This window comes from Heptranchias perlo, chromosome 40, assembly GCF_035084215.1.
Source record: "Heptranchias perlo isolate sHepPer1 chromosome 40, sHepPer1.hap1, whole genome shotgun sequence".
In the NCBI taxonomy this organism is placed as follows: Eukaryota; Metazoa; Chordata; class Chondrichthyes; order Hexanchiformes; family Hexanchidae; genus Heptranchias; species Heptranchias perlo.
Genome location: NC_090364.1, coordinates 16,958,342 through 16,981,973, shown reverse-complemented (window position 1 = coordinate 16,981,973; position 23,632 = coordinate 16,958,342). Strand labels below are relative to the sequence as shown.

Genomic DNA, 23,632 nt, shown 5'->3' with positions numbered 1-23,632 from the left:
GGTGGAGAGGGAGAGTGGGAGGAGAGTGTGAGAGGGAGAGTGGGAGAGTGAGAGTGTGAGAGGGAGAGTGGGAGAGGGAGAGTGTGAGTGTGAGTGTGAGAGGGAGAGTGTGAGGGGGAAAGTGTGAGAGTGAGAGTGGGAGAGGGAGAGTGTGAGAGGGAGAGTGGGAGAGTGAGAGTGGGAGAGGGAGAGTGGGAGAGGGAGAGTGGGAGAGGGAGAGTGGGAGAGGGAGAGTGGGAGAGGGAGAGAGGGAGAGTGGGAGAGGGAGAGTGGGAGAGGGAGAGTGGGAGAGTGAGAGTGGGAGAGGGAGAGTGGGAGAGGGAGAGTGTGAGAGGGAGAGTGTGAGAGGGAGAGTGTGAGAGTGGGAGAGGGAGAGGGAGAGTGTGAGAGGGAGAGTGTGAGAGTGAGAGAGGGAGAGAGGGAGAGTGGGAGAGGGAGAACAGCTTTTCCAGCCTCTGGCAGGCTCCTCGTATAAACCAATTAAAACTGTCTCTCCAACACGCTGCCAATCTGAGTGCAAACAGCTCGAGAATCCAGGGCTGCGTCTGGGAATTTGGAGAATTGTATTTGGAATATCTGCAGAGGAGTGAAGTCTCCTTTCCCTCTACCTTGAGCAAACCGCGGAGAGGGAGAGAAGGAGCAGGTAAAGTCGGCAATTTGGTTTTGTGACCAGTGTGAGCGTAGAATCTAGGGCATGGACTCAATTCTATTTTAATCTTCCTGCATATCCATCCCCCAGTTACTCTCAGTCTCCTTCACCATCTCTTTATTTCTCTGTTTAAGCTCAGATATCCCACGATTGATTGATTTTCCAATTGGAACTTGGCATGTTTGCTGCTGTCCCTTTCTCTGAATGTTTCGAATGTGAATGTATTGGAGATTCTGTCCTGAGCTCCATCCTGTACAGCGCAGTTTACAATCCGTCTATTTCTGTCCCACTCCTGCTCTCTCTCTCTCAGCGATACAGGGTCTCTTTTAAAATAATTGCCATAATTTGATCTATCGAAGTCCCCGTGTGACCAAAGCTCCAGTGATTGTAATTGTTGCAATCAGAGATTTCACTGAATCACTTCCGTTACTGGGGAAACCTGCAGTTAATTCTGTGGGTGCTCCCTGCTGTGGAGCCAAGGGAGGAGAGAGAGAGAGTGACGGTGCCCAGGGAGGAGAGAGAGAGAGAGAGAGTGACGGTGCTCAGGGAGGAGAGAGGGAGAGTGTGGTGGTGCCCAGGGAGGAGAGAGAGAGTGATGGTGCCCAGGGAGGAGAGAGAGAGAGAGTGACGGTGCCCAGGGAGGAGAAAGAGAAAGAGTGACGGTGCCCAGGGAGGAGAGAGAGAAAGAGTGACGGTGCCCAGGGAGGAGAGAGAGAGAGAGCGTGGTGGTGCCCAGGGAGGAGAGAGAGAGAAAGAGTGATGGCGCCCAGGGAGGAGAGAGAGAGTAACGGTGCCCAGGGAGGAGAGAGAGAGAAAGAGTGACAGTGCCCAGGGAGGAGAGAGAGAAAGAGTGATGGTGCCCAGGGAGGAGAGAGAGAGAGTGATGGTGCCCAGGGAAGAGAGAGAGAGAGAGAGAGTGACGGTGCCCAGGGAAGAGAGAGAGAAGGATTGATGGTGCCCAGGAAGGAGAGAGTGTGGTGGTGCCCAGGGAGGAGAGAGAGAGTGATGGTGCCCAGGGAGGAGAGAGAGAGAGAGAGAGTGACGGTGCCCAGGGAGGAGAGAGAGAAAGAGTGACGGTGCCCAGGGAGGAGAGAGAGAGAGAGCGTGGTGGTGCCCAGGGAGGAGAGAGAGAGAGCGTGGTGCCCAGGGAGGAGAGAGAGAGTGACGGTGCCCAGGGAGGAGAGAGAGAGAAAGAGTGACAGTGCCCAGGGAGGAGAGAGAGAAAGAGTGATGGCGCCCAGGGAGGAGAGAGAGAAAGAGTGATGGCGCCCAGGGAAGAGAGAGAGAGTGACAGTGCCCAGGGAGGAGAGAGAGAAAGAGTGATGGTGCCCAGGGAGGAGAGAGAGAAAGAGTGATGGTGCCCAGGGAAGAGAGAGAGAGAAGGATTGATGGTGCCCAGGAAGGAGAGTGTGGTGATACCCAGGAAGGAGAGAACACGGTGATGCCCAGGGAGGAGAGGGAGAGGGTGGTGGGGCACTGGGAGGAGAGGGAGAGGGTGGTGGCACACAGGGAGGAGAGGGAGAGTGTGGTGGGGCACAGGGAGGAGAGGGAGAGGGTGGTGGGGCACTGGGAGGAGAGGGAGAGGGTGGTGGGGCACTGGGAGGAGAGGGAGAGTGTGGTGATGCCCAGGGAGGAGAGGGAGAGGGTGGTGGGGCACTGGGAGGAGAGGGAGAGGGTGGTGGGGCACAGGGAGGAGAGGGAGAGGGTGGTGGGGCACTGGGAGGAGAGGGAGAGGGTGGTGGGGCACAGGGAGGAGAGGGAGAGAGTGGTGGGGCACAGGGAGGAGAGGGAGAGAGTGGTGGGGCACAGGGAGGAGAGGGAGAGGGTGGTGGGGCACAGGGAGGAGAGGGAGAGGGTGGTGGTGCCCAGAGAGGAGAGGGAGAGGGTGGTGGGGCACAGGGAGGAGAGGGAGAGGGTGGTGGGGCACAGGGAGGAGAGGGAGAGAGTGGTGGGGCACAGGGAGGAGAGGGAGAGGGTGGTGGGGCACAGGGAGGAGAGGGAGAGAGTGGTGGGGCACAGGGAGGAGAGGGAGAGAGTGGTGGGGCACAGGGAGGAGAGGGAGAGGGTGGTGGGGCACAGGGAGGAGAGGGAGAGAGTGGTGGGGCACAGGGAGGAGAGGGAGAGGGTGGTGGGGCCCAGAGAGGAGAGGGAGAGGGTGGTGGGGCACAGGGAGGAGAGGGAGAGGGTGGTGGGGCACAGGGAGGAGAGGGAGAGGGTGGTGGGGCACAGAAAGGAGAGGGAGAGGGTGGTGGGGCACTGGGAGGAGAGGGAGAGAGTGGTGGTGCCCAGAGAGGAGAGGGAGAGGGTGGTGATGCCCAGAGAGGAGAGGGAGAGGGTGGTGGGGCACAGGGAGGAGAGGGAGAGGGTGGTGGTGCCCGGGGTTAATTTGGGATATGATTTCCGTGAGTGAAGCTGCTTTTAACCCCTTCTATCTGATGGGTGGGTGTAGTATGGTACTTTGGTGTGTATAGTTTGAGGGTAGATGTAGTGGATAGGTGAGGTAGTTAGGTAGGGTGGGTGGGCTGGGTTCGGTGGGTTTGGTGTGACGGTGGGTGGGCTGTGTTCAGTGGGTTTGGTGTGACGGTGGGTGGGCTGGGCTCAGTGGGTTTGGTGTGACGGTGGGTGGGCTGTGTTCAGTGGGTTTGGTGTGATGGTGGGTGTTTGATTTCACTGGGTTTGGTGTGATGGTGGGTGGGCTGTGTTCAGTGGGTTTGGTGTGACGGTGGGTGGGCTGTGTTCAGTGGGTTTGGTGTGATGGTGGGTGGGCTGGTTTCAGTGGGTTTGGTGTGACGGTGGGTGGGCTGGGTTCAGTGGGTCTGGTGTGATGGTGGGTGGGCTGTGTTCAGTGGGTTTGGTGTGATGGTGGGTGGGCTGGGTTCAGTGGGTTTGGTGTGATGGTGGGTGGGCTGTGTTCAGTGGGTTTGGTGTGATGGTGGGTGGGCTGGGCTCAGTGGGTTTGGTGTGATGGTGGGTGGGCTGGGTTCAGTGGGTTTGGTGTGACGGTGGGTGTTTGGGTTCAGTGGGTTTGGTGTGACGGTGGGTGGGCTGGGTTCAGTGGGTTTGGTGTGACGGTGGGTGTTTGGGTTCAGTGGGTTTGGTGTGATGGTAGATGGGCCGAATGCCATGAGTGGGTGGGTATTGTGATTAAAGTAAGATATAAGTAATAATTAAATAGTGAAACTTATTTTGTTTCTCTTCAGGCCATGGTATCTGGGTGATCGATCCATGGCTGGTCTGACTGCGTGAGGTGTTTGCAGAGTATCGACAGCCTTTTCAAAAACTTTCCATCCACCTTTGTCTCCAAAGACTCATGATATTCCCAGCGATGGGAACAGTGCGGGTCAATCAGTACAATATGGTGTCCTTAGACAAAGGTGGCGTCAAACTCAGCCCTTTGTCAGTGACCAATGACCATGGAAACGGCAAGATCCAAACTCAGCCCAAATGCCGCAACCGTTTTGTGAAGAAGAACGGTCAGTGTAACATCTACTTCACCAACATGAGTGACAAGTCACAGAGGTACATGGCCGATATCTTCACCACATGTGTAGATATCCGCTGGAGATACATGCTTCTGATCTTCTCCACTGCTTTCCTCATTTCCTGGTTGACCTTTGGCTTTGCATTCTGGTTCATTGCCATGATGCACGGGGACCTGGACAAAGCAGGGCGTGATGAAACCTTCAAACCTTGCATCATGCAAGTTAATGGATTTGCAGCTGCCTTCCTCTTTTCCATCGAGACACAGACCACCATTGGTTATGGCTTCCGTTGTGTCACTGAAGAATGCCCAGCTGCTATTTTCATGGTCGTCTTCCAATCCATTGTTGGGTGCATCATTGACTCTTTCATGATTGGCACCATCATGGCAAAGATGGCACGGCCAAAGAAAAGGGCCCAGACACTTCTGTTCAGTCACAATGCTGTGATATCGATTCGAGATGGCAAGTTATGTCTGATGTGGAGAGTAGGGAATCTCAGAAAAAGTCATATTGTGGAAGCTCATGTCAGGGCCCAATTGATTAAACCTCACGTGACGACAGAAGGGGAATACCTCCCTTTGGACCAGAAAGACCTTAATGTTGGTTACGACCTTGGGTTAGACCGTATCTTTCTTGTGTCTCCCATAATTATAGTCCATGAGATTGATGAAGAGAGCCCTCTGTATGGTATAAGTAAGCAAGATCTGGAGACAGCAGACTTTGAGATTGTGGTCATCCTAGAAGGAATGGTTGAAGCCACAGCGATGACAACACAGGCACGCAGCTCATACTTGGCCAACGAGATTCTCTGGAGCCACCGGTTTGAGCCTGTGTTGTTTGAGGAGAAGAATCATTACAAAGTGGATTACTCACGGTTCCACAAGACTTATGAAGTCCCCTCGACACCGAGGTGCAGTGCCAAAGAGTTGGTAGACAATACATTCTCAGCAGTGCCAGTCAACAATTCCGTCTGTTATGAGAACGAGCTTGCAATGTTGAGTCGGGAGGAGGAGGAGGAGGAGGAAGTGATTTGGGTGTTGGATGTAGACAAACGTTCGGAATTTGACAGGCTGCAAACTACCATCCCATCGGACACTGTCTCTTATCGAAGGGAATCTGAAATTTAATCTCACAGATGCTCTTACTGCTGGTTTTAATAACTTAGATGCTACGCAGGGTTTGAAATAAAATATTGGCCAATCATTGAATTTTGGGACCTGCTGTCAACTCCCTGTGCATTGAAGAGTTAAACAGTCAACACTTCAGGTGCAGTAAGTGGGTTATAATGTTTGAGAGGTCTGGGCTGAGTCTCACTTTCCAATCTGTTTGGATCCAAAGTTGAGAACGGTTCCTGATGTGAGTCCAGCATTTCCCTTCAGGAACATTGGGAAGAAGTTTCGCACACTTGATCCTCATTATTACAGCTAGACTTTCACAAGTCAGGTCCCAGAGAGCATTTCTGCATTCAATAGATTATTTAAATAAAATGAAAAACTTGTTTTAATTTTAAAATATTTATAGGATGTTTGAAGCATTCTTTTCTGTTCCTGCTTTGTAAAAGGTTTAACCAAATGATGCAGTCTGGCTGCTCCCTCTCAGTGCGCATTCAAGCTTGGCAATTAACCTATCCAAGACCAAAGTAGCTTAAAAGCAGGCTTCCCTGTGCTGACTCAGTGAAAGTGCTCTCTGTAGAGGGACCACTGACCTGACACAGTGTTCTAATGCCTGGCGGGAATGAGCAGCCCAGAGATAATTCATGTAAAACTCCTGCCCAAAGGCTGTTAACCTCTCAGTGTTCAGAATGCAACTATGTAAAAGTTAGGTTTAAAAGTTACTTTTTATTTCAGTTTGAAATAAATCTGACACTGGGTATTCTGGTCCTCTGTGATGACTGTTTAACTTCCCGATCACAATTCGCCCTCAGTATCACACTCACTGGCTGTTGTCAGTCTTTCTCTGTATGAAATTGATGGGCAGGAAAAGACCAGTCGGTCCATTAAGCCTGTCCCACACCTCATGATGGCTGGACCATCATGACTAGACTCTTCCCACCCCTGCCCCCAGCACCCCCACCCCCCACCATGTAATCTCCTGGAAGAGGCGAGAAAAAATCCAGGACCAATAAGGGAAAAAATAATCTGTAAAACTCCTCTCCGACCCTTTCAGGCAATCGAAACCAATCCAGGAGATCACATGGACCAAGTGTTATCTATAAAGACCCTTATCTTCTATATGATGTGATCTCTGCAACAGACAGGAATCTGTCCCGCTCCCTCTTGAAGGCAGAGAGTCAGCACCCACCACACCAGCCCGCAATGTGTTTCAGAGGCTCACTACTCTGGGAAACAAAGAACCGCCCAACATCCAGTCTACTCATTCTCTTACATAGTTTAAACTCATGTCTCCTGGACCTCCCCAACCTGTTACACTCCAATAATCTATCAATAGGGACACTATTCAGCCCGTTAATTATTTTATAGACGTCTATCAGGTCACCTCAAAGTCTACGCTGCTCTGAAGTAAATAGACCAAGGTCCTTGAACCTATCTGAGTAGCTGAGGTTCTTTAAGCTAGGAGTTATTCTTGTAGCTCTTCTCTGGACCTTTTCCCAGGCCATTATGTCACCCACCATGTGGGAGGACCAACACTGGGCTCAGTACTCCAGATGCAGTCTGACCAGCGAACTGTATATCGTCAAAATGGTATCTGTTGATTTATACTGAATGGTTCAATTAATACAACCCAATACAATTTTAACAGGGGTGCAGAAACAGAGAGACCTGGCAGTTTACATACAAAAATCTTTGAAGGTGGCAGGACAAGTTGAGAAGGCTGTTAAAAAAGCTTACGGGATCCTGGGCTTTATAAATAGAGGCATAGAGTACAAAAGCAAGGAAGTAATGCTAAACCTTTATAAATCACTGGTTAGACGTTGGCTGGAGTATTGTGTCCAATTCTGGGCACCACACTTTAGGAAAGATGTCAAGGTCTTAGAGAGGGTGCAGAGATTTACTAGGATGATACCAGGGATGAGGGACTTCAGTTACGAGGAGAGACTGGAGTTGTTCTCCTTAAAGCAGAGAAGGTTAAGGGGAGATTTGATAGAGGTGTTCAAAATCATGGGTTTTGATAGAGTAAATAAGGAGAAATTGTTTCCAGTGGCAGAAGGGTCGGTAACCAGAGGACACAGATTTAAGGTGATCGTCAAAAGAGCCAGAGTTGAGATGAGAAGCGAGATTTTTTACACAGCGAGTTGTTATGATCTGGAATGTGCTGCCTGAAAGGGCGGTGGAAACAGATTCAATAATAACTTTCGAAAGGGAATTGGATAAATACTTTAAGGGGAAAAAAATTGCAGGGCTATGGGGAAAGAGCAGGGGAATGGGACTAATTGGATAGCTCTATCAAAGAGCCAGCACAAGCACGATGGGCCGAATGGCCTTCTCCTGAGCTGTAAGATTCCATGAATACCCTGTTAGCTTTAGCTACAGTTTCTCTACGTCGGTCATGAACATTCAGTGATCTGTGCACAATAATACCAAGGTCTTTCAACCTCTTTCAGTATTGTTCCCTGTAAATGATACGTGCATTCTGTGCTGGCCCTACATTTACCCAAGTTAAACCCCAATTGCCATTGTGTGGCCTACTCCCCTAGCACAGCTAAACCTTTTTGCATTTTGATCGCACTCCTCTACTGTTTTAACCCTTGCACCGATTTTGGTGTCATCTGCAAACTTACTGACTTATGATTATAAAGTGGGATAAACATGCTTCCTGTATTCACAAACTACTGAAATATGCACTTTCAATGATGGGTAGAGTTTATCAAATAAAACTTTATTCTAACAGATAGACTTTGTATTGACTGTTTGATTTGCTGCTAACAGATTATGACTAAAGAGCAGAGGTTGGTCCTGCTTCCCCGGTTTGTCCTTTCTGGGGTTTATCGGTCGTCTCCAGCTCCTTCATTCTCTGTGATGTCCTCCATTCTCTGGCTTTTCCCCTGTTCCCTCAGTAGATGACAGAATTACATGGGAATTACAACAAGGTAAAAGGCCATTCGCTGCAACCAGTCTGTGTTGGTGTTTATTCTTCATGAGCGTTAGCCCTAATCCCTTGTACCTGCCCTGTTCCCATTTCCTGTTACACCCCTTCTCCTACTACCTATCTAACCCTCTCTTAAATGTTGCCCTGGTCTCTGCTGCTGGTGGTGCATTCCACAGCTTCAAAACCCACCGTGTAAAAATGTTTCTCCTGCTCTCTGTCCTAAATCTTACATTTAATCTTGTATCTATCCTGTGCTTCCTAGACCCCTCTATCACTGGAAACAATCTGTTTCTATCTACTCTGTCCCATCCTTTCCATAATTTTAAACACCTCTCTCAAATCACCCCATAATGTCCCCTATTCCAACAAAAATAACCCCAATTTTTCAAATGTTCCTTGTATTTATATCACCTCACATCAGGCAGCATCCTAGTGAATCTGTGCTGTTCCCCTTCTATAGCCTCCGCATCCTTCCAATAGTGTGGAACCTAAAACTGCACACAGTCCTCCAACTGTAGTCTGAGGTTTTAAGTAGATTCGCCATTAAACCTCACCTTTTATATTCTATACCTCTTGCCGTAAAACCCAGGATTTCATCAGGTGTTGCTTTAATGTTCGTGACCCCTGGAACCCCAAATCCTTCTGCTCTTCCACATCACCCAACCTTCCCCTGTTCAAAGTGTAATTATTGCTTTTATTTTGTTCCACCAAAATGAACCCCCTCACATTTACTGACATTGAATTCCATCTGTCACTTTTTTGCCCATTTTATCGGGCAAAAAAATATGGCCCCTTCCAGCCTCCTTTGGTCCTCAGAATTATTTATTATTCCTCCGAGTTCAGGATTGTCTGCATGTTTCGACACCACTCCCTCTAGCCCTAGATCCAAATCTTTGATGTACAGTGAACAGAAGTGGCCCAAACCTGTGTGACACCACCACCTACGTCCAGCCACTCTGAGAAACTGCCATTAACTCCCACTCTCGGTTTTCTCCAATCCAAATTGTTCCCCTCCACTAATTCCTCACCCTTTAATCTCCTCAAATAGTCTCCTGTCTGATTTGAATTTTAATTGTCAGAGACCGAGCTCCGACACACAGTCAGAGACTGAGCTCCAACAAAGGTATACAGTACAAGGGTCTTTGCAAAAGCAGAGGTTGGTAAAGACAGAGAGTGAACCTGTTAACAGAGTGAATTGTTAACAAAGTGGGGACTTTCAACAGGGAATTTGGTGAGTTTGGGAATTCACTGGTTAATAGCAAATGTGTTTTATTTTTATCAAACTGAAATGTAACTTGGTTTACTAACCTTAAAAAGCTGCAAGTCAGTGGCACTTAATAGTTAACAGATAATCAGCTATAAGTAGCTTCCTGACTAGCTGTTAATTACTGTGGCTAGAAGTTGACTAATCAATTGTTACTGGGGTGTGTCAGAAAGGTATATAGTACAAGGATCTTTACAAAAACACAGAGGTTGGTAAAGACAGAGAGTGAATTCCTAACAGAGTGAGCACTTTCAACAGGGAATTTGGTGAGTTTGGGAATTAGGTGCTCAGTGATTTAAACCAAGGGACTATAAACAAATCTATCAGTTTTTAAAATTTAAATAAAAAATACATAACATTTTAAAAAATAAGTAATTACTAATTATTTTGAAATCAAGCTAAATCTAAATATAATGTAGATCTCAAGTGATCGTATTAGTCCTAGAAATAAACTACTGATGAAATAAAGATTGGAAATGGCAGTACAGGCAGTGTGTCGGGACTGCAGTATGTGGGAGTTTGTGGACAGTGAGACTGTCCCGGATTGCCACATCTGCAGGAAATGTCTCTGCCTGGAGACACTCTGGCCCAGAGACTTTGAGCTGGAGTGTGAGTTAGAGACACTCTGACACATAAGGGAGATAGAGGAGGTCCCACAGACATTGGTCCCATCCAACAGGTACAAAGTACTTGATACCTGTAAGGATAAGGATGAAGGCTGCAGGGAGGAAGCCCAGAATGCTGACCATGGCACCGTGGAGCATGAGGCAGTCCAGAGGAGGAGAGATCATTGGGGGTGAGGGTTAAGAGTAGAAAGATTGTAGTCATAGTGGATTCTATAATCAGGGGGATAGATAGCGTCCTTTGCAGTCACTACCAGGAGTCCAGGAGGTGTGTTGCCTACCTGGTGCCAGGGGAAAGAACATCTCTGAGCATCTGGAGAGGAACTTGGAAAGGGAGGGGGGGGGATCCAGTTGTGGTGGTCCATGTCGGCACCAATGACATAGGGAGGAGGAACAGGAGGAGGTCCTGCTAAGGGAATATCTGAAGCTAAATTAAAAAGCAGGACCTCATGGGTGGTAATCTCGGGATTACTACCCGAGCCTCGTGCTAATTTGCATAGAGATGGACAGATCAGGAAGGTGAATGTGTGGCTGAAAGTGATGTGGGAAGGAGGGGTTCCATTTCATGGGACACTGGCACCAGTACTGGGACAGGAAGGAGCTGAACCACTGGGACAGGATCCACCTGAACCAGAATGGGACCAGAGTCCCAGTGGAAAGAATAAATAGGGCAGTGCATATGGCTTTAAAATAACAAGATGTGGGAGGGATCAGGTAGCAATAACAAAAGCTTAAAGATAAAAGAAACAGGAGATGAGTGTAAAGGTCAGACCAGAGTAAGGAATAAAGATAACAAAGTCAAGGAACAAATACAGTTATAAAACAGAAATATAAAAGGATTGTTTAGAAGGAATAATTATTAAAGTTGAATTAAACTGCCTGTACAGTAATGTACACAGTGTCCAAAATAAAACGGGGGAACTGGAGGCAATAATCCATAGTGAGGAACTTGATGTAATAGGAATAACTGAAACATGGCTACATAAAGAACAGGACTGGCAACTGAATATTGCAGGTTATAACCTAATCAGATAGGAAGGGGTGGGGGTGGAGTAGCTGTACATAATGAGAGGTAACATAATGACAGTAGAAAAAAGGGACATAGCTAACAGAAGGATTAAAAACAGAATCCATATGGATTGAAATAAAACATAAGGGATTGGTCATATTAATAGGGGTATATTACAGACCACCTAATAGTGGGAAGGAGGTGGAGGAAGAAATATGTAGGCAAATGTGTGAAATGAGTAAAGGACATAGAATAATAATCATGGGAGATTGTAACTATCCCCAAAAGAAGAGGGAGGTAAAGGGATACAGGGAATGGAGTTTTTACAGTGTGTTCAGGACTCCTTTCTCACCCAGTATGTAAAAAGCCCAAGAGAGCAATCACTGCTGGATCTAGTAATGGGAAATGAACCAGAACAGATAAGAGAAGTAAGCGTAGGGGAACATCTAGGCAATAGCGATCATAACATAAGGTTTAAGATAAAGATTGAGAAGAACATAAGTAAGACAAAGACCAAAGTAATAAATTGGAAAAAAGCTGATTTTAAGGGGATGAGACTGGAACTAGGGAAAATAAACTGGAAAAATTTACAGACAAAGAAAATAGAGCAGCAGTGGGAAACATTTAAAACAGTGATCATTAGAGTCCAGGAGAAATATATCCCACTACAAAACAAGAACACACCAGCCGGTAATGACACACCATAGATAAATAAAGAATTAAGGGCAATATTGAAACTAAAGAAAAAGGCATACACTAAGTACATAGACAACAAAAGGTTAGGAATTTTTTAACGAAACAGAAACTATGAAATTAAATTATGAAGGAATATAAAAAGTAATCTACAGACACATCAATAATAAAAGGAAAATCAGGATAGGGATCGGGCCTCTCAGGGATACACACGATAAACTCACAGGTAATGACAGCGAAATGGCAGAAATATTAAATAATTACTTTGCCTCAGTATTTACCAAGGAGATTAACATGATGGGCATGACATTAGAAAAAGAGATCAAAAAAGATATAAAGACATTTAAGATAGAAAGGGGGGAGATAATTGATAAATTAATCAAATTTAGAGAGGATAAAACCCCTGGTCCGGATGGATTGCATCTGCGCATATTAAAAGAAGTTAGGGAAGAGATATCAGAGGCACTATATATAGATAGATAGATAAAGAGAGGGAGAGACACACACACACACACACAAGTTGGTGGCAGGAAAGATAATGGAATCCTTACTAAAAGATGTAATAGTAATAAATCAAGAAACTAAAAATATAATAAAGGGATTTCAACAGGGAAGGTCATGCCTGACCAACCTTTTTGAATTCTTTGAAGTAGTAACAGAAAAGGTAGACAAGGATAATGTAGTAGCTGTAAATATATTTGGATTTTCAAAGGGCCTTCGATAAGGCATTGCAGACTCGTGACTAAGGTCAGAGCATGTGGAGTCAGGGGACAGGTAGCAGAATAGATAGCAAGCTGGCTACAAAACAGAAAACAGAGAATAGGGGTTAAAGGCAGTCACTCAGACTGGCAAAAGGTGGGAAGGTATCAGTGCTGGCACCACTGTTGTTCACCATTTACATAAATGATTTGGACTCAGGAATCAGAAGTACAATTTCAAAATTTGTGGACTACACCAAAATTGGGGGATATAGTTAATACTGAGGAGGACTGCGACAAAATACAGGAAGACATTAATAAACTTGCAGAATGGGCATGCAATTGGCAAATGAATTTCAATATTTAGGGGTTATGGGGAGCAGGCAGGAAATTGGACATGAAGCTGAGTTCGGATCGGTCAATGCCCTGTGGGTGGCGGAGAGGGCCCAGGGGCTATGTGGCCGGGTCCTGCTCCGACTTCTTGTGTTCTTTAGATTTGTGGTTGGGATCAGATCAGCCATGATCTTATTGAATGGCGGAGCAGGCTCGAGGGGCCGATTGGCCTACTCCTGCTCCAATTTCTTATGTTCTTATGTTCTAATATAGATAAGTGTGAGGTATTACATTTTGGTAGGAAGAATAAAGAGGCCACATACTGCTTGGATAATAAAAGTCTAAATGGGGTAGAGGAGCAGAGGGATCTGGGGGTACAGATACACAAATCACTAAAAGTAGCAACACAGGTTAATAAGGCCATAAAAAAAGCAAACAAAGCACTGGGGTTCATTTCTAGAGGGATAGAATTGAAAAGCAGAGAAGTTACGTTAAACTTGTATAGAACCTTGGTTTGACCACGCTTGCAGTACTGTGAACAGCTCTGGTCTCCATATTATAAAAAGGATATAGAGGCACTGGAGAAGGTGCAAAAAAGATTTACAAGGATGATACCAGAACTGAGAGGTTATACCTATCAGGAAAGATTGAGCAGGCTCTGGCTCATTTCTTTAGAAAAGAGAAGACTGAGGTTTGACCGGATAGAGATCTTTAAGATTATGAAAGGATTTAATAGGGTAGATGTAGAGAAGATGTTTCCACTTGGGGAGACCAGAACTAGGGGGCCATAAATATAAGATAGTCATTAACAAATCCAATAGGGAATTCAGGAGAAACTTTTTTACCCAGAGAGTGGTTAAAATGTGGAACTCGCTACCACAAGGAATGGTTGAGGCGAATAGCATAAGATACATTTAAGGGGAAGCTCGATAAACACATGAGGGAGAAAGGAATAGAAGGATATGCTGATAGGGTGAGATGAAGTAGGGAGGGAGGAGGCTCATGTGGAGCATAAACACCTGTTGGGCCGAATGGCCTGATTCTGTGCTATAGATTCTAAGTAAGTCAGTGACTGAGCTCCGACACGCAGTCAGAGCTCCTCCCGCTACCCTGTGACCATGCTCTCTATCATCACTCCTCCTGTGGCCGTGCTCTCTATCATCACTCCTCCTGTGACCGTGCTCTCTATCATCACTCCTCCTGTGGCCGTGCTCTCTATCATCACTCCTCCTGTGGCCGTGCTCTCTATCATCACTCCTACTGTGGCCGTGCTCTCTATCATCACTCCTCCTGTGGCCGTGCTCTCTATCATCACTCCTCCTGTGGCCGTGCTCTCTATCATCACTCCTCCTGTGGCCGTGCTCTCTATCATCACTCCTCCTGTGGCCGTGCTCTCTATCATCACTCCTCCTGTGGCCGTGCTCTCTATCATCACTCCTCCTGTGGCCGTGCTCTCTATCATCACTCCTCCTGTGACCGTGCTCTCTATCATCACTCCTCCTGTGACCGTGCTCTCTATCAGACTCCAGTCCCACACTATGCAGTTGGCTCTTAATATCCTCGCTACTTCAGGCAAGTCAACCATCAATAGGCAGACACAGTAGGTCACAGGTCCAAGATGCAGCATGCAGTTCAGGTTGTGAGAAAGGGCCATGTGTAGGAGCAGGATGGGTTAGCAAGATAGCAGCGAGCTGGGATAAACACGGGCAGGGAGGCCCAGAGTACACGATAACTGAGGTTTCAACGCACATGGTCGCACAAAGGCTTCTCAGACGCTGCATGTGACTATTCAGATATCTTGCCCATCATCGTTAGACTGTTTAACCTTTTTTTATAGCACTGCACAGCTGAACAGGGAGTTGTGGAGGTTGCACTCGCAGCCAAAGCCAACACCCTGCACTGTGCTGCCACCACTGGTCTGGATGAATTCCTGCCTCAACACCCAGCCCATCCCTCTCCCCATCATTAACACAGGCTGAGCACTGGCCAGCATGTACCTGTTTTTCCTGCGTTCCCGACTGCCCCTTTAAGCTATCGCAGTAGCATCAAGATTTCCGCTCCGTCCCTCCAGCGGACCACCATCCACTGGCAGAATCTTAGCGGGAATGTGCCCCAGACTGGCTCAGTGGGACCCCCGAGACTCGGAGTAGGGCCCCTGGCTTCCTCTGTCCAACAGCCAACCAGAAGATGCAGGCCACCATCTGTAAGGGGAGGGGTGCAGTAAAGCACAGTAACACACAACGCCAGTAACACACGACGCCAGTAACCCAGTGTTCCTTTATTTCTTATTTACAAATAGCTATCATGATATAAAGTTTGTACACAGACTGGGCAACAATTAAATAAAAGTCAAGGAATAAAGTAAAGCCTGATATCAGGAGTCAAATTGTGAGGTGTACGAATGGTAAGTGAATCTGCTGAAATCCAAGGTCCTGCCTAAAAACTCCACGCACTTTTCGCTGCTAGACTCGGAATTAAGTTTCTTTTCATTCAGGAATGTCTGAAATGGGAATAATATGGGTCTTCCAGGAATTGGTGAAAAGGTGGAACAGCTGTCACAAAGTTTAGTTTGTAATTTTTATAACCAATTACACAGTAATTTCACATTTACATCAGCACCAACAATTTCCACGTTATTGAGGCCTTCGGGAGTATGTGCTGGCTGGACACTGACAGGGAGCAGGTTTTACTGGGTTCATCGGCAACTGAGGAAGACCAGGGAAAGCACATGGGTCGGCAACTGTCAGGGGACATACTAGCAGTGAGAGGAAACTCAAGATACAGCCAAATAATCACCGGACAAAGCACTAAGGGTATTGTCCAAACTCGGGGGGAGGGGGCTAGGGGGGGCTCTGAGAAGCAATGAAAAGATGGAATACCAATCTCCCGGAGACACTGGGACTATCCATCTCTAGCGCACACTGTTACAGGAGACACTGCTAATGATTGCTTAATTAGGGACTAAAACTCAGATTTAAACAAACTTGAATTTAAAATATTCAGAGTAATTCACTCAGCTCACTCTGTGAAAAGCAGACTGATGTACCTTTTTAATCATTTCAGGACATTTCGGGCAGACTATGGGCCTTTTCATCCATAAGTTGGTATTTGTGACTTGCACCTGTTGGAATTGAACAACTATTGACCATTTCAGGGGAGGAATCTCTGGTCAGCACACATTCGGGGAATGTGCAGGGAAGTTGGGTGATTGTATTTATCAACAATACATAAGTAGCTCCGACAGCATAAATCACAGTGAGTGACACAAAGTGATCCCTTGCTCTCAGTTGTCTCCTCCTGCACTATCTACATTCACTGTTCCCCTGATAACAAGCATCGAGTGTTCTGTAGAGGCTGGCTGGAGGTTTTTGTTACCTGAGGCAGTCCCTAATGTTTCATTTAGCAGTCTCGGTAATCTGCAAAGAACACCATTATTTTCTCTAATCTAATCTTTTGAATGCCCATCCAATGCTGTGTGTTTTACCCAGTACAGTCACAGCCCTCCAGCAAACAGGCTGACCCAGTACAGTCACAGCCCTCCAGCAAACAGGCTGACCCAGTACAGTCACAGCCCTCCAGCAAACAGGCTGACCCAGTACAGTCACAGCCCTCCAGCAAACAGGCTGACCCAGTACAGTCACAGCCCTCCAGCAAACAGACTGACCCAGTACAGTCACAGCCCTCCAGCAAACAGGCTGACCCAGTACAGTCACAGCCCTCCAGCCAACAGGCTGACCCAGTACAGGCACAGCCCACCAGCAAACAGACTGACCCAGTACAGTCACAGCCCTCCAGCAAACAGGCTGACCCAGTACAGTCACAGCCCTCCAGCAAACAGGCTGACCCAGTACAGTCACAGCCCGACCCAGTACAGTCACAGCCCTCCAGCCAACAGGCTGACCCAGTACAGGCACAGCCCACCAGCAAACAGACTGACCCAGTACAGTCACAGCCCTCCAGCAAACAGGCTGACCCAGTACAGTCACAGCCCTCCAGCAAACAGGCTGACCCAGCACAGGCACAGCCCTCCAGCAAACAGGCTGAACCAGTACAGTCACAGCCCGACCCAGTACAGTCACAGCCCTCCAGCCAACAGGCTGACCCAGTACAGGCACAGCCCACCAGCAAACAGACTGACCCAGTACAGTCACAGCCCTCCAGCAAACAGGCTGACCCAGTACAGTCACAGCCCGCCAGCAAACAGGCTGACCCAGTACAGGCACAGCCCACCAGCAAACAGGCTGACCCAGTACAGTCACAGCCCGCCAGCAGCATTATAGCCCGAGCTCTGGGTGTGATGTGATGCTGGAGAGTCCCCCCTTTAGCAGGGGCTTGGACCCCACAGAGTGGGAAGATTACAGTGCAGATCAACTCCACCAGATCAAAGTGCCTCCTGATCTCGGTAAGCAAATACCTCCAGCCAGGTTACTGCCCATTAGTGAGAATTATGCACAGAGCTCTGTATAACTCATGTTATTTTGAGGAGCGGGGGGCGGGGGAAGAGATAGGACCTCAGTTTGTGAAGGTTAATATTTGCAGGATTGCAAGGACGCAGCGTTTCCTGTTGAGGTGACCGTCCCTTCTCACTCGGGCTGTGTGGGTCCAAGGCAGCACTTTGCAAATCCTGATTCTGATTGGGTCATCGCTATGTACACAGGCACTGGGAGTGTCACATGCTGATGGAGATTTGGTGTTGAGTGTTTGATTGGAGGAGAGGAGCTGTTTAACCATCAATATCCCAGCTGAAGAGATGGTGTTTGACCAGCATGTCCTGGACTCCGTCTTTCAGCGGCATCTTCTTCTCCTGATAATGGTAAAAAAATAAATCAAAAAGCAAGTCGCTACACTCAGACTTTATCATCCAATAAAAACGGAGCTGGGGCAAGTGACCAGTAACAGAACTCAGCCTGTTATCACGTGTCCAAGGCCTCAGCCCCTCTCAGGCTGCAGTTAACAGTAAGAGACATGAAGCTCAGAACCTCCCCAGCTCAGAACCCCTCCGACACAGACCCCCCCAAAGCTCAGAAACCCCTCCGACACAGACCCCCCCCCAAAGCTCAGAACCCCTCCGACACAGACCCCCCCCAAAGCTCAGAATCCCTCCGACACAGACCCCCCCAAAGCTCAGAAACCCCGACACAGACCGCCCGCAGCTCAGAACCACCCCCCGCAGCTCGGAGACCCCCCCGCAGCTCGGAGACCCCCACACTGACCCCACCCCCGTCAAATCCCCCGCAGCTCAGCACACCCCCACTGACCCCTCCCCCCAACAGACCAGGGACTGACCGTACCCCCCTCACTGTAGGAATATACTGTCCTGTAGATGAGATACACACCACCTTCATAATTACTTTCTCTTTACCTCTTTCTTCACAGGTAATTCCCAGTCCTGAGAAAGGCTGAATGCAAACTTTGACAGCACCCTGCAATACAAAAGGAGAAAGCTCATTCAGCGGAGATGCTCTGTGGCAGAATTAAATCACGATCAGGACCTCACCGAGCAATGAAACATTTCGAAGATTTTAATCACAATGCTGCAACAATCTCTCAGTGATGGACAGTTTATACGAGTGTAATCCTTCCTGTTAATCAAGTCCTTCAGTCTTGAAGCCCAGATATCTCACACCATGACACACTTCGCTGCTGAACACGACAGCTGTCCCCCCAGCAGTAAAACCAGCAACAAATGGACAGGACTGAGACCTCTCCGGGGGAGGGGGGGGCGCGCTGAGACCTCTCCGGGGGAGGGGGGGCGCGCTGAGACCTCTCCGGGGGAGGGGGGGGCGCGCTGAGACCTCTCCGGGGGAGGGGGGGCGCGCTGAGACCTCTCCGGGGGAGGGGGGGCGCGCTGACACCTCTCCGGGGGAGGGGGGGCGCGCTGACACCTCTCCGGGGGAGGGGGGGCGCGCTGACACCTCTCCGGGGGAGGGGGGGCGCGCTGACACCTCTCCGGGGGAGGGGGGGCGCGCTGACACCTCTCCGGGGGAGGGGGGGCGCGCTGACACCTCTCCGGGGGAGGGGGGGCGCGCTGACACCTCTCCGGGGGAGGGGGGGCGCGCTGACACCTCTCCGGGGGAGGGGGGGCGCGCTGAGACCTCTCCGGGGGAGGGGGGGGCGCGCTGAGACCTCTCCGGGGGAGGGGGGGCGCGCTGACACCTCTCCGGGGGAGGGGGGGCGCGCTGACACCTCTCCGGGGGAGGGGGGGGCGCGCTGACACCTCTCCGGGGGAGGGGGGGGCGCGCTGACACCTCTCCGGGGGAGGGGGGCTCTCGGCAGCGCACAGCAGCAGCTCCTGGGGAGGTTGCATGCAGGGCGGCATCTTTGAGGGGGGCACATTCATGGTGGATGTCAGTGACAGCTTCTTGGAGCAAAGCGAGGCTTTCGAAGGGACAACAGAGTCAGAATTGCATTTCCGGAAGAGCCGCAGCAAGCAAGGGAAAATTAAAGGTTGAGAGCAGAATGGAGCTATCAGAGGGACACATGGAGGTTATTGATGTCTCAGCAGGTTAAGGCAGAGTCTAACTGTATAACTGAAACACGCAGGTTTGATCCCTGGGGGGGGGGAACAGCAGTTGTGTGGCTACAACTGGTCTCAGTCCTGCCAACAGGCTGGGAAAGCAGCCAGAGTTCCTGCTCCCTGTGACAATTCAGTCAATGTTGCTGGAAGGTGATCTTTGTGTGTGTCAGGTTTGGAATCTGCATCGAAGTAAAAAGCATTCACCTCACTCACTGTCCGGCCTCTCAGGCAAACGTGGCACTGAGGGCTCCGGTCATCGTATAACCACAGCAGAAAAGGTCAGTGTCCCGACAAGAGGGTAGGAAACTGGCAAAGAAATACTGGCACTGATGGGCCTCGCACCCAGAAGGAGCTGCCCTCACTCCCGTACAGCAACATAACGCATGGCTGTTGCTTACCTCAGTTCGCACTTGATCTGAACCCAGCCAGGACTGCGCAGGAACGACCATGGCTGGTACCATTTCTCCACAGTCTGCATACTCGAACACAGCACCTCCAGCCAGAGGGGCAGAACCTGCTCACTGCACAAAGGCACCATTAGTAATAACCATACCTTACATTACTGTTCTACATCAATGACCATCATAACGAACACACCGAGTACGCCAGATACCAGAGGGAGTGAGACCAATGCACCAAACGACAAACGTGCCAATCGCACTTAGAAAGGCCACGAGGCAGCTGGTGTGGGAAATGGAAATCTAACACACGAGTACAGTCCGGGTGCTCGACTGAGATGGAACATTACCCTGCAGCAAACAGTGCCGTACCTCACCGGGACGGCTCAATGCAGACACTGGATACCTGGACTGGAATACGATCTATTCCAAACAATATATCCCTCAGTTTGCAGAGTAAAAAGGCGAGGGTGGGCGTGCGTGCCCCTACGGCGGCCTGAGGGCATGCGAGGGAGGCGGGCAGGCTGGCCTGTGGGGGGGGGGGGTTGGGCCCGCGCGCGAGGGAGGGAGGGAGGGAGGCCTGGGGAGCACGGACAGGGAGACACAGAACACATCCCGTGAGCAACACCACAGGATCGACGGGTATCTATACATCGTGTGTCTGGCAAGTCTGTCAAAATCTGTAAAATACTTGCTCCCATTTGGCACAAGTATCACATTGATAACATCGATAAATCACAACAGAACTATTGGGGAACTGATCAATGAACAAATTAAGTTTAAAAATCGAGTCTTTGCCTGCTGGTTACTTCTGACTTCAAAAGCCTGACCTCTCACCAAGCAGCTGCCATTCCACAAATTTCCCTCAGTGTTGACTATTTGCCTCTTATAGAATAGAATCATAGAATGGTTACAGCACAGGAGGTGGCCATTCAGCCCATCGAGCCTGTGCCGGCTCTTTCTAAGAGAAATCCAGTTAGTCCCATTCCCCCGCAGCCCTGCAAATTTTTCCCTTCAAGTATTTATCCAATTCCTTTTTGAAAGCCTCGACTGAATCTGCTTCCACCGCCCTTTCAGGCAGCACATTCCAGATCATAACCACTCGCTGTGTAAAAAAAAAGTTTTTCCTCTAATTGACCTCAAGTTCTACCTATTTATAATTAGACTTTGCGGCTTAAAAGTTTAGGCCACAAAGTCTAATTATAAATTAGGTCAATTTAGACAAATCTCCACCTCAGCAGCACAACACTACTGCATGGCATAACGGCCACCCTGGTTAAACAAGATAGCCTGTCATTTACTACGAGCAACCACCCAGGAGGTCTGCTAGTGGAATAAGCATTTTTAGAACCTGGAGAAGGACATTAGACCAACAAGTAAATTCCTTTCTTGGCTGATCTCAATGACACATCTTTTCACCATCTCTCTAAATCCCTTCTCGCTATCTAATTGTTCCTTGTCCCTGTCGATATTATCTGGTTCTTTGTCCTTCCCTGATAATTCACTCCACAAAGAAATTTTGCCCAACATCCCTTCTTACTCCTAGTGCCCTGTTTAATTTGGGGCAATAAGCCGGTGGGTTCAGCCCTGAACCCCACACCCAGCACCATTTGTTCTCTATACAGCACACCGCTGTGTGACGCAGTCCACCTTGGTCTCAAAGGATTAGGATTAGAAAGTCAAGGATGAAAGATTTTCACTTACTTCAGTCCCACACAGACCAGTGAGCGGAATTTCACATCCATCTGTGCATGTGCAGCATCGTGAGTCATGTTCACTGACTGGACAGCCTGGGAGGAGGGAAGCAGAGATTGGTATTGGAGGGAGCGTCCAGTGGCAGACCAGAGGATGGCCAATCAATCACACACTTTGATTTTTAGGGTTTATAATTAGTAGAAATATTGCATCTTTATTGGTCCCAATATCAGCCACAGTTACACCTTCTACAAATGAGAAAACTACAAATGTTGGAGGACTTGACACAGAGAAAATAAAATCAGGAAACACTCAGCTCGTGAAGTATCTGTGGGGAGAAAAAGAGAGCTGAGTATTTTAGACATGGTCGATCCCTGGAGCTGAAGCATAGCCTCCCCTCCCCTCTCCTCCCCTCCCCTCCCCTCTCCTCCCCTCTCTCTGGAGGGACTGATCCCTCCAAACCAGCTTTTCCGCTGCTCTTCCATTCTCATTTTCCCATGGAACTGCAGCAGGTGCAACACCCGCCCATTCACCTCCTCCCACACCATCCCGGGCCCCAAACAACAACAACTTGCATTTATATAGCGCTTTTAATATAGTAAAACGTCACAGGAGCGATTATCAAACATAATTTGACACTGAGCCACATAAGGAGATATTAGGACAGGTGACCAAAAGCTTGGACAAAGACTTAGGTTTTAAGGAGCGTCTTAAAGGAGGAGAGGGAGGGGGAGAGGTTTAGGGAGGGAATTCCAGAGCTTAGGGCCTAGGCAGCTGAAGGCACGGCCGCCAATGGTAGAGTGATGAAAATCGGGGATGCGCAAGAGGCCAGAATTGGAGGAGTGCAGAGATCTCGGAGGTTTGTAGGGCTGGAGGAGGTTACAGAGTTAGGGAGGGGCGAGGCCATGGGGGGATTTGAAAACAAGGATGAGAATTTTAAAATTGAGGCGATGCCAAACCGGGAGCCAATGTAGGTCAGCGAGCACAGGGGGTGATGGGTGAACGGGACTTGGTGCGAGTTAGGATACGGGCAGCAGAGTTTTGGATGAGCTCAAGTTTATGGAAGGTGGAAGATGGGAGGCCGGCCAGGGGAGCATTGGAATAGTCCAGTCTAGAGGTAACAAAGACATGGATGAGGGTTTCAGCAGTGGATGAGCTGAGGCGGGGGCGGAGACGGGCGATGTTACGGAGGTGGAAGTAGGTGATCTTGGTGATGGAGCGGATATGTGGTCGGAAGCTCATCTCAGGGTCAAATAGGATGCCAAGGTTGTGAACGGTCTGGTTGAGTCAAAGACAGTGGCCAGGGAGAGGGATGGAGTCAGTGGCAGGGACTGAAGACAATGGCTTCGGTCTTCACAATATTTAGTTGGACGAAATTTCTGCTCATCCAGTACTGGATGTCAGACAAGCAGCGTGACAAATCAGAGGCAGTGGAGGGGTCGAGGGAGGTGGTGGTGAGGTAGAGCTGGGTGTTGTCAGCGTACATGTGGAATCTGACATTGTATTTTCGGATGATGTCGTCGAGGGGCAGCATGTAGATGAGAAATAGGAGGGGGCCAAGGATAGATCCTCAGGAGACTCCAGGGGTAACGGTGAGGGGGTGGGAAGAGAAGCCATTGCAGGTGATTCCCTGGCTACGACTGGATGGATAAGAATGGAACCAGGGGTGAACGCAGTCCCACCCAGCTGGACGATGGAGGAGAGGCGATGGAGGAGGAGGGTGTGGTCAACCATATCAAAGGCTGCAGACAGGTGGAGAAGGATGAGGAGGGATAGTTTACCACGGTCACAGTCACACAGGACTGATGTGAGAGACAACAATTCACGTGTACCTCCTCCAATCTAGGACAATGATTCACTGCTCACAGTGCAGTCTCCTCTGCATTGTGGAGACCAATAGATTAGGGGGTGTATTGCTCTATACTTTATTTCTGGTCTGCAAGTTGTGACCCTGAGCTCACTATGCCTCTCCATTAAATCCCCCTCCCATTCTCACTCTGACTTTGATTTTCTACACAATGCAAGTGCTCAGACCAATATCAAATCCTTCTCCAGTTACTCTCCTGCCCTCAGACCTTACTATAACCTCCATTTTCCTGCATTTCCGTTTTAATTCGAGGCTTGCTCTTTTAAACTGTGTCCCTCTTTTTTCAACTGTCCACCACTTTCCCTCCTTTTCCCACAGGTCGGCCTCTCATTAATTTAGGTATTTGCAACACAAATT

The 23,632-nt window shown here is 48.9% G+C and overlaps 2 protein-coding genes across 2 annotated transcripts in view; one reads left to right on the top strand and one right to left on the bottom strand.

Moving 5' to 3' along the window:
- The first annotated feature begins 3,959 nt into the window (after positions 1-3,959).
- Positions 3,960-5,258, top strand: LOC137305390 (ATP-sensitive inward rectifier potassium channel 12-like). The gene has a single exon (XM_067974223.1). It carries the CDS (start codon positions 3,960-3,962, stop codon positions 5,256-5,258), a length of 1,299 nt encoding a protein of 432 aa, XP_067830324.1.
- Positions 5,259-15,056: 9,798 nt separating this feature from the next.
- sgsm3 (small G protein signaling modulator 3) overlaps positions 15,057-23,632 on the bottom strand; it is a 148,555-nt gene continuing 139,979 nt past the window's right edge. Inside the window, exons 19-22 of the mRNA XM_067974707.1 lie at positions 21,418-21,503; positions 19,714-19,836; positions 18,161-18,221; positions 15,057-17,602 (exon numbers count right to left, since the gene is read on the bottom strand). Of these exons, the coding sequence (XP_067830808.1) occupies positions 17,522-17,602; positions 18,161-18,221; positions 19,714-19,836; positions 21,418-21,503 (351 nt within the window). The 3' untranslated portion in view covers positions 15,057-17,521. The remainder of the gene's footprint in view (positions 17,603-18,160; positions 18,222-19,713; positions 19,837-21,417; positions 21,504-23,632) is intronic.

Excerpts from the sequence above, each read along its gene's own strand:
- LOC137305390 (XM_067974223.1), top strand. The coding sequence starts at position 3,960 with ATGATATTCCCAGCGATGGGAACAGTGCGGGTCAATCAGTACAATATG.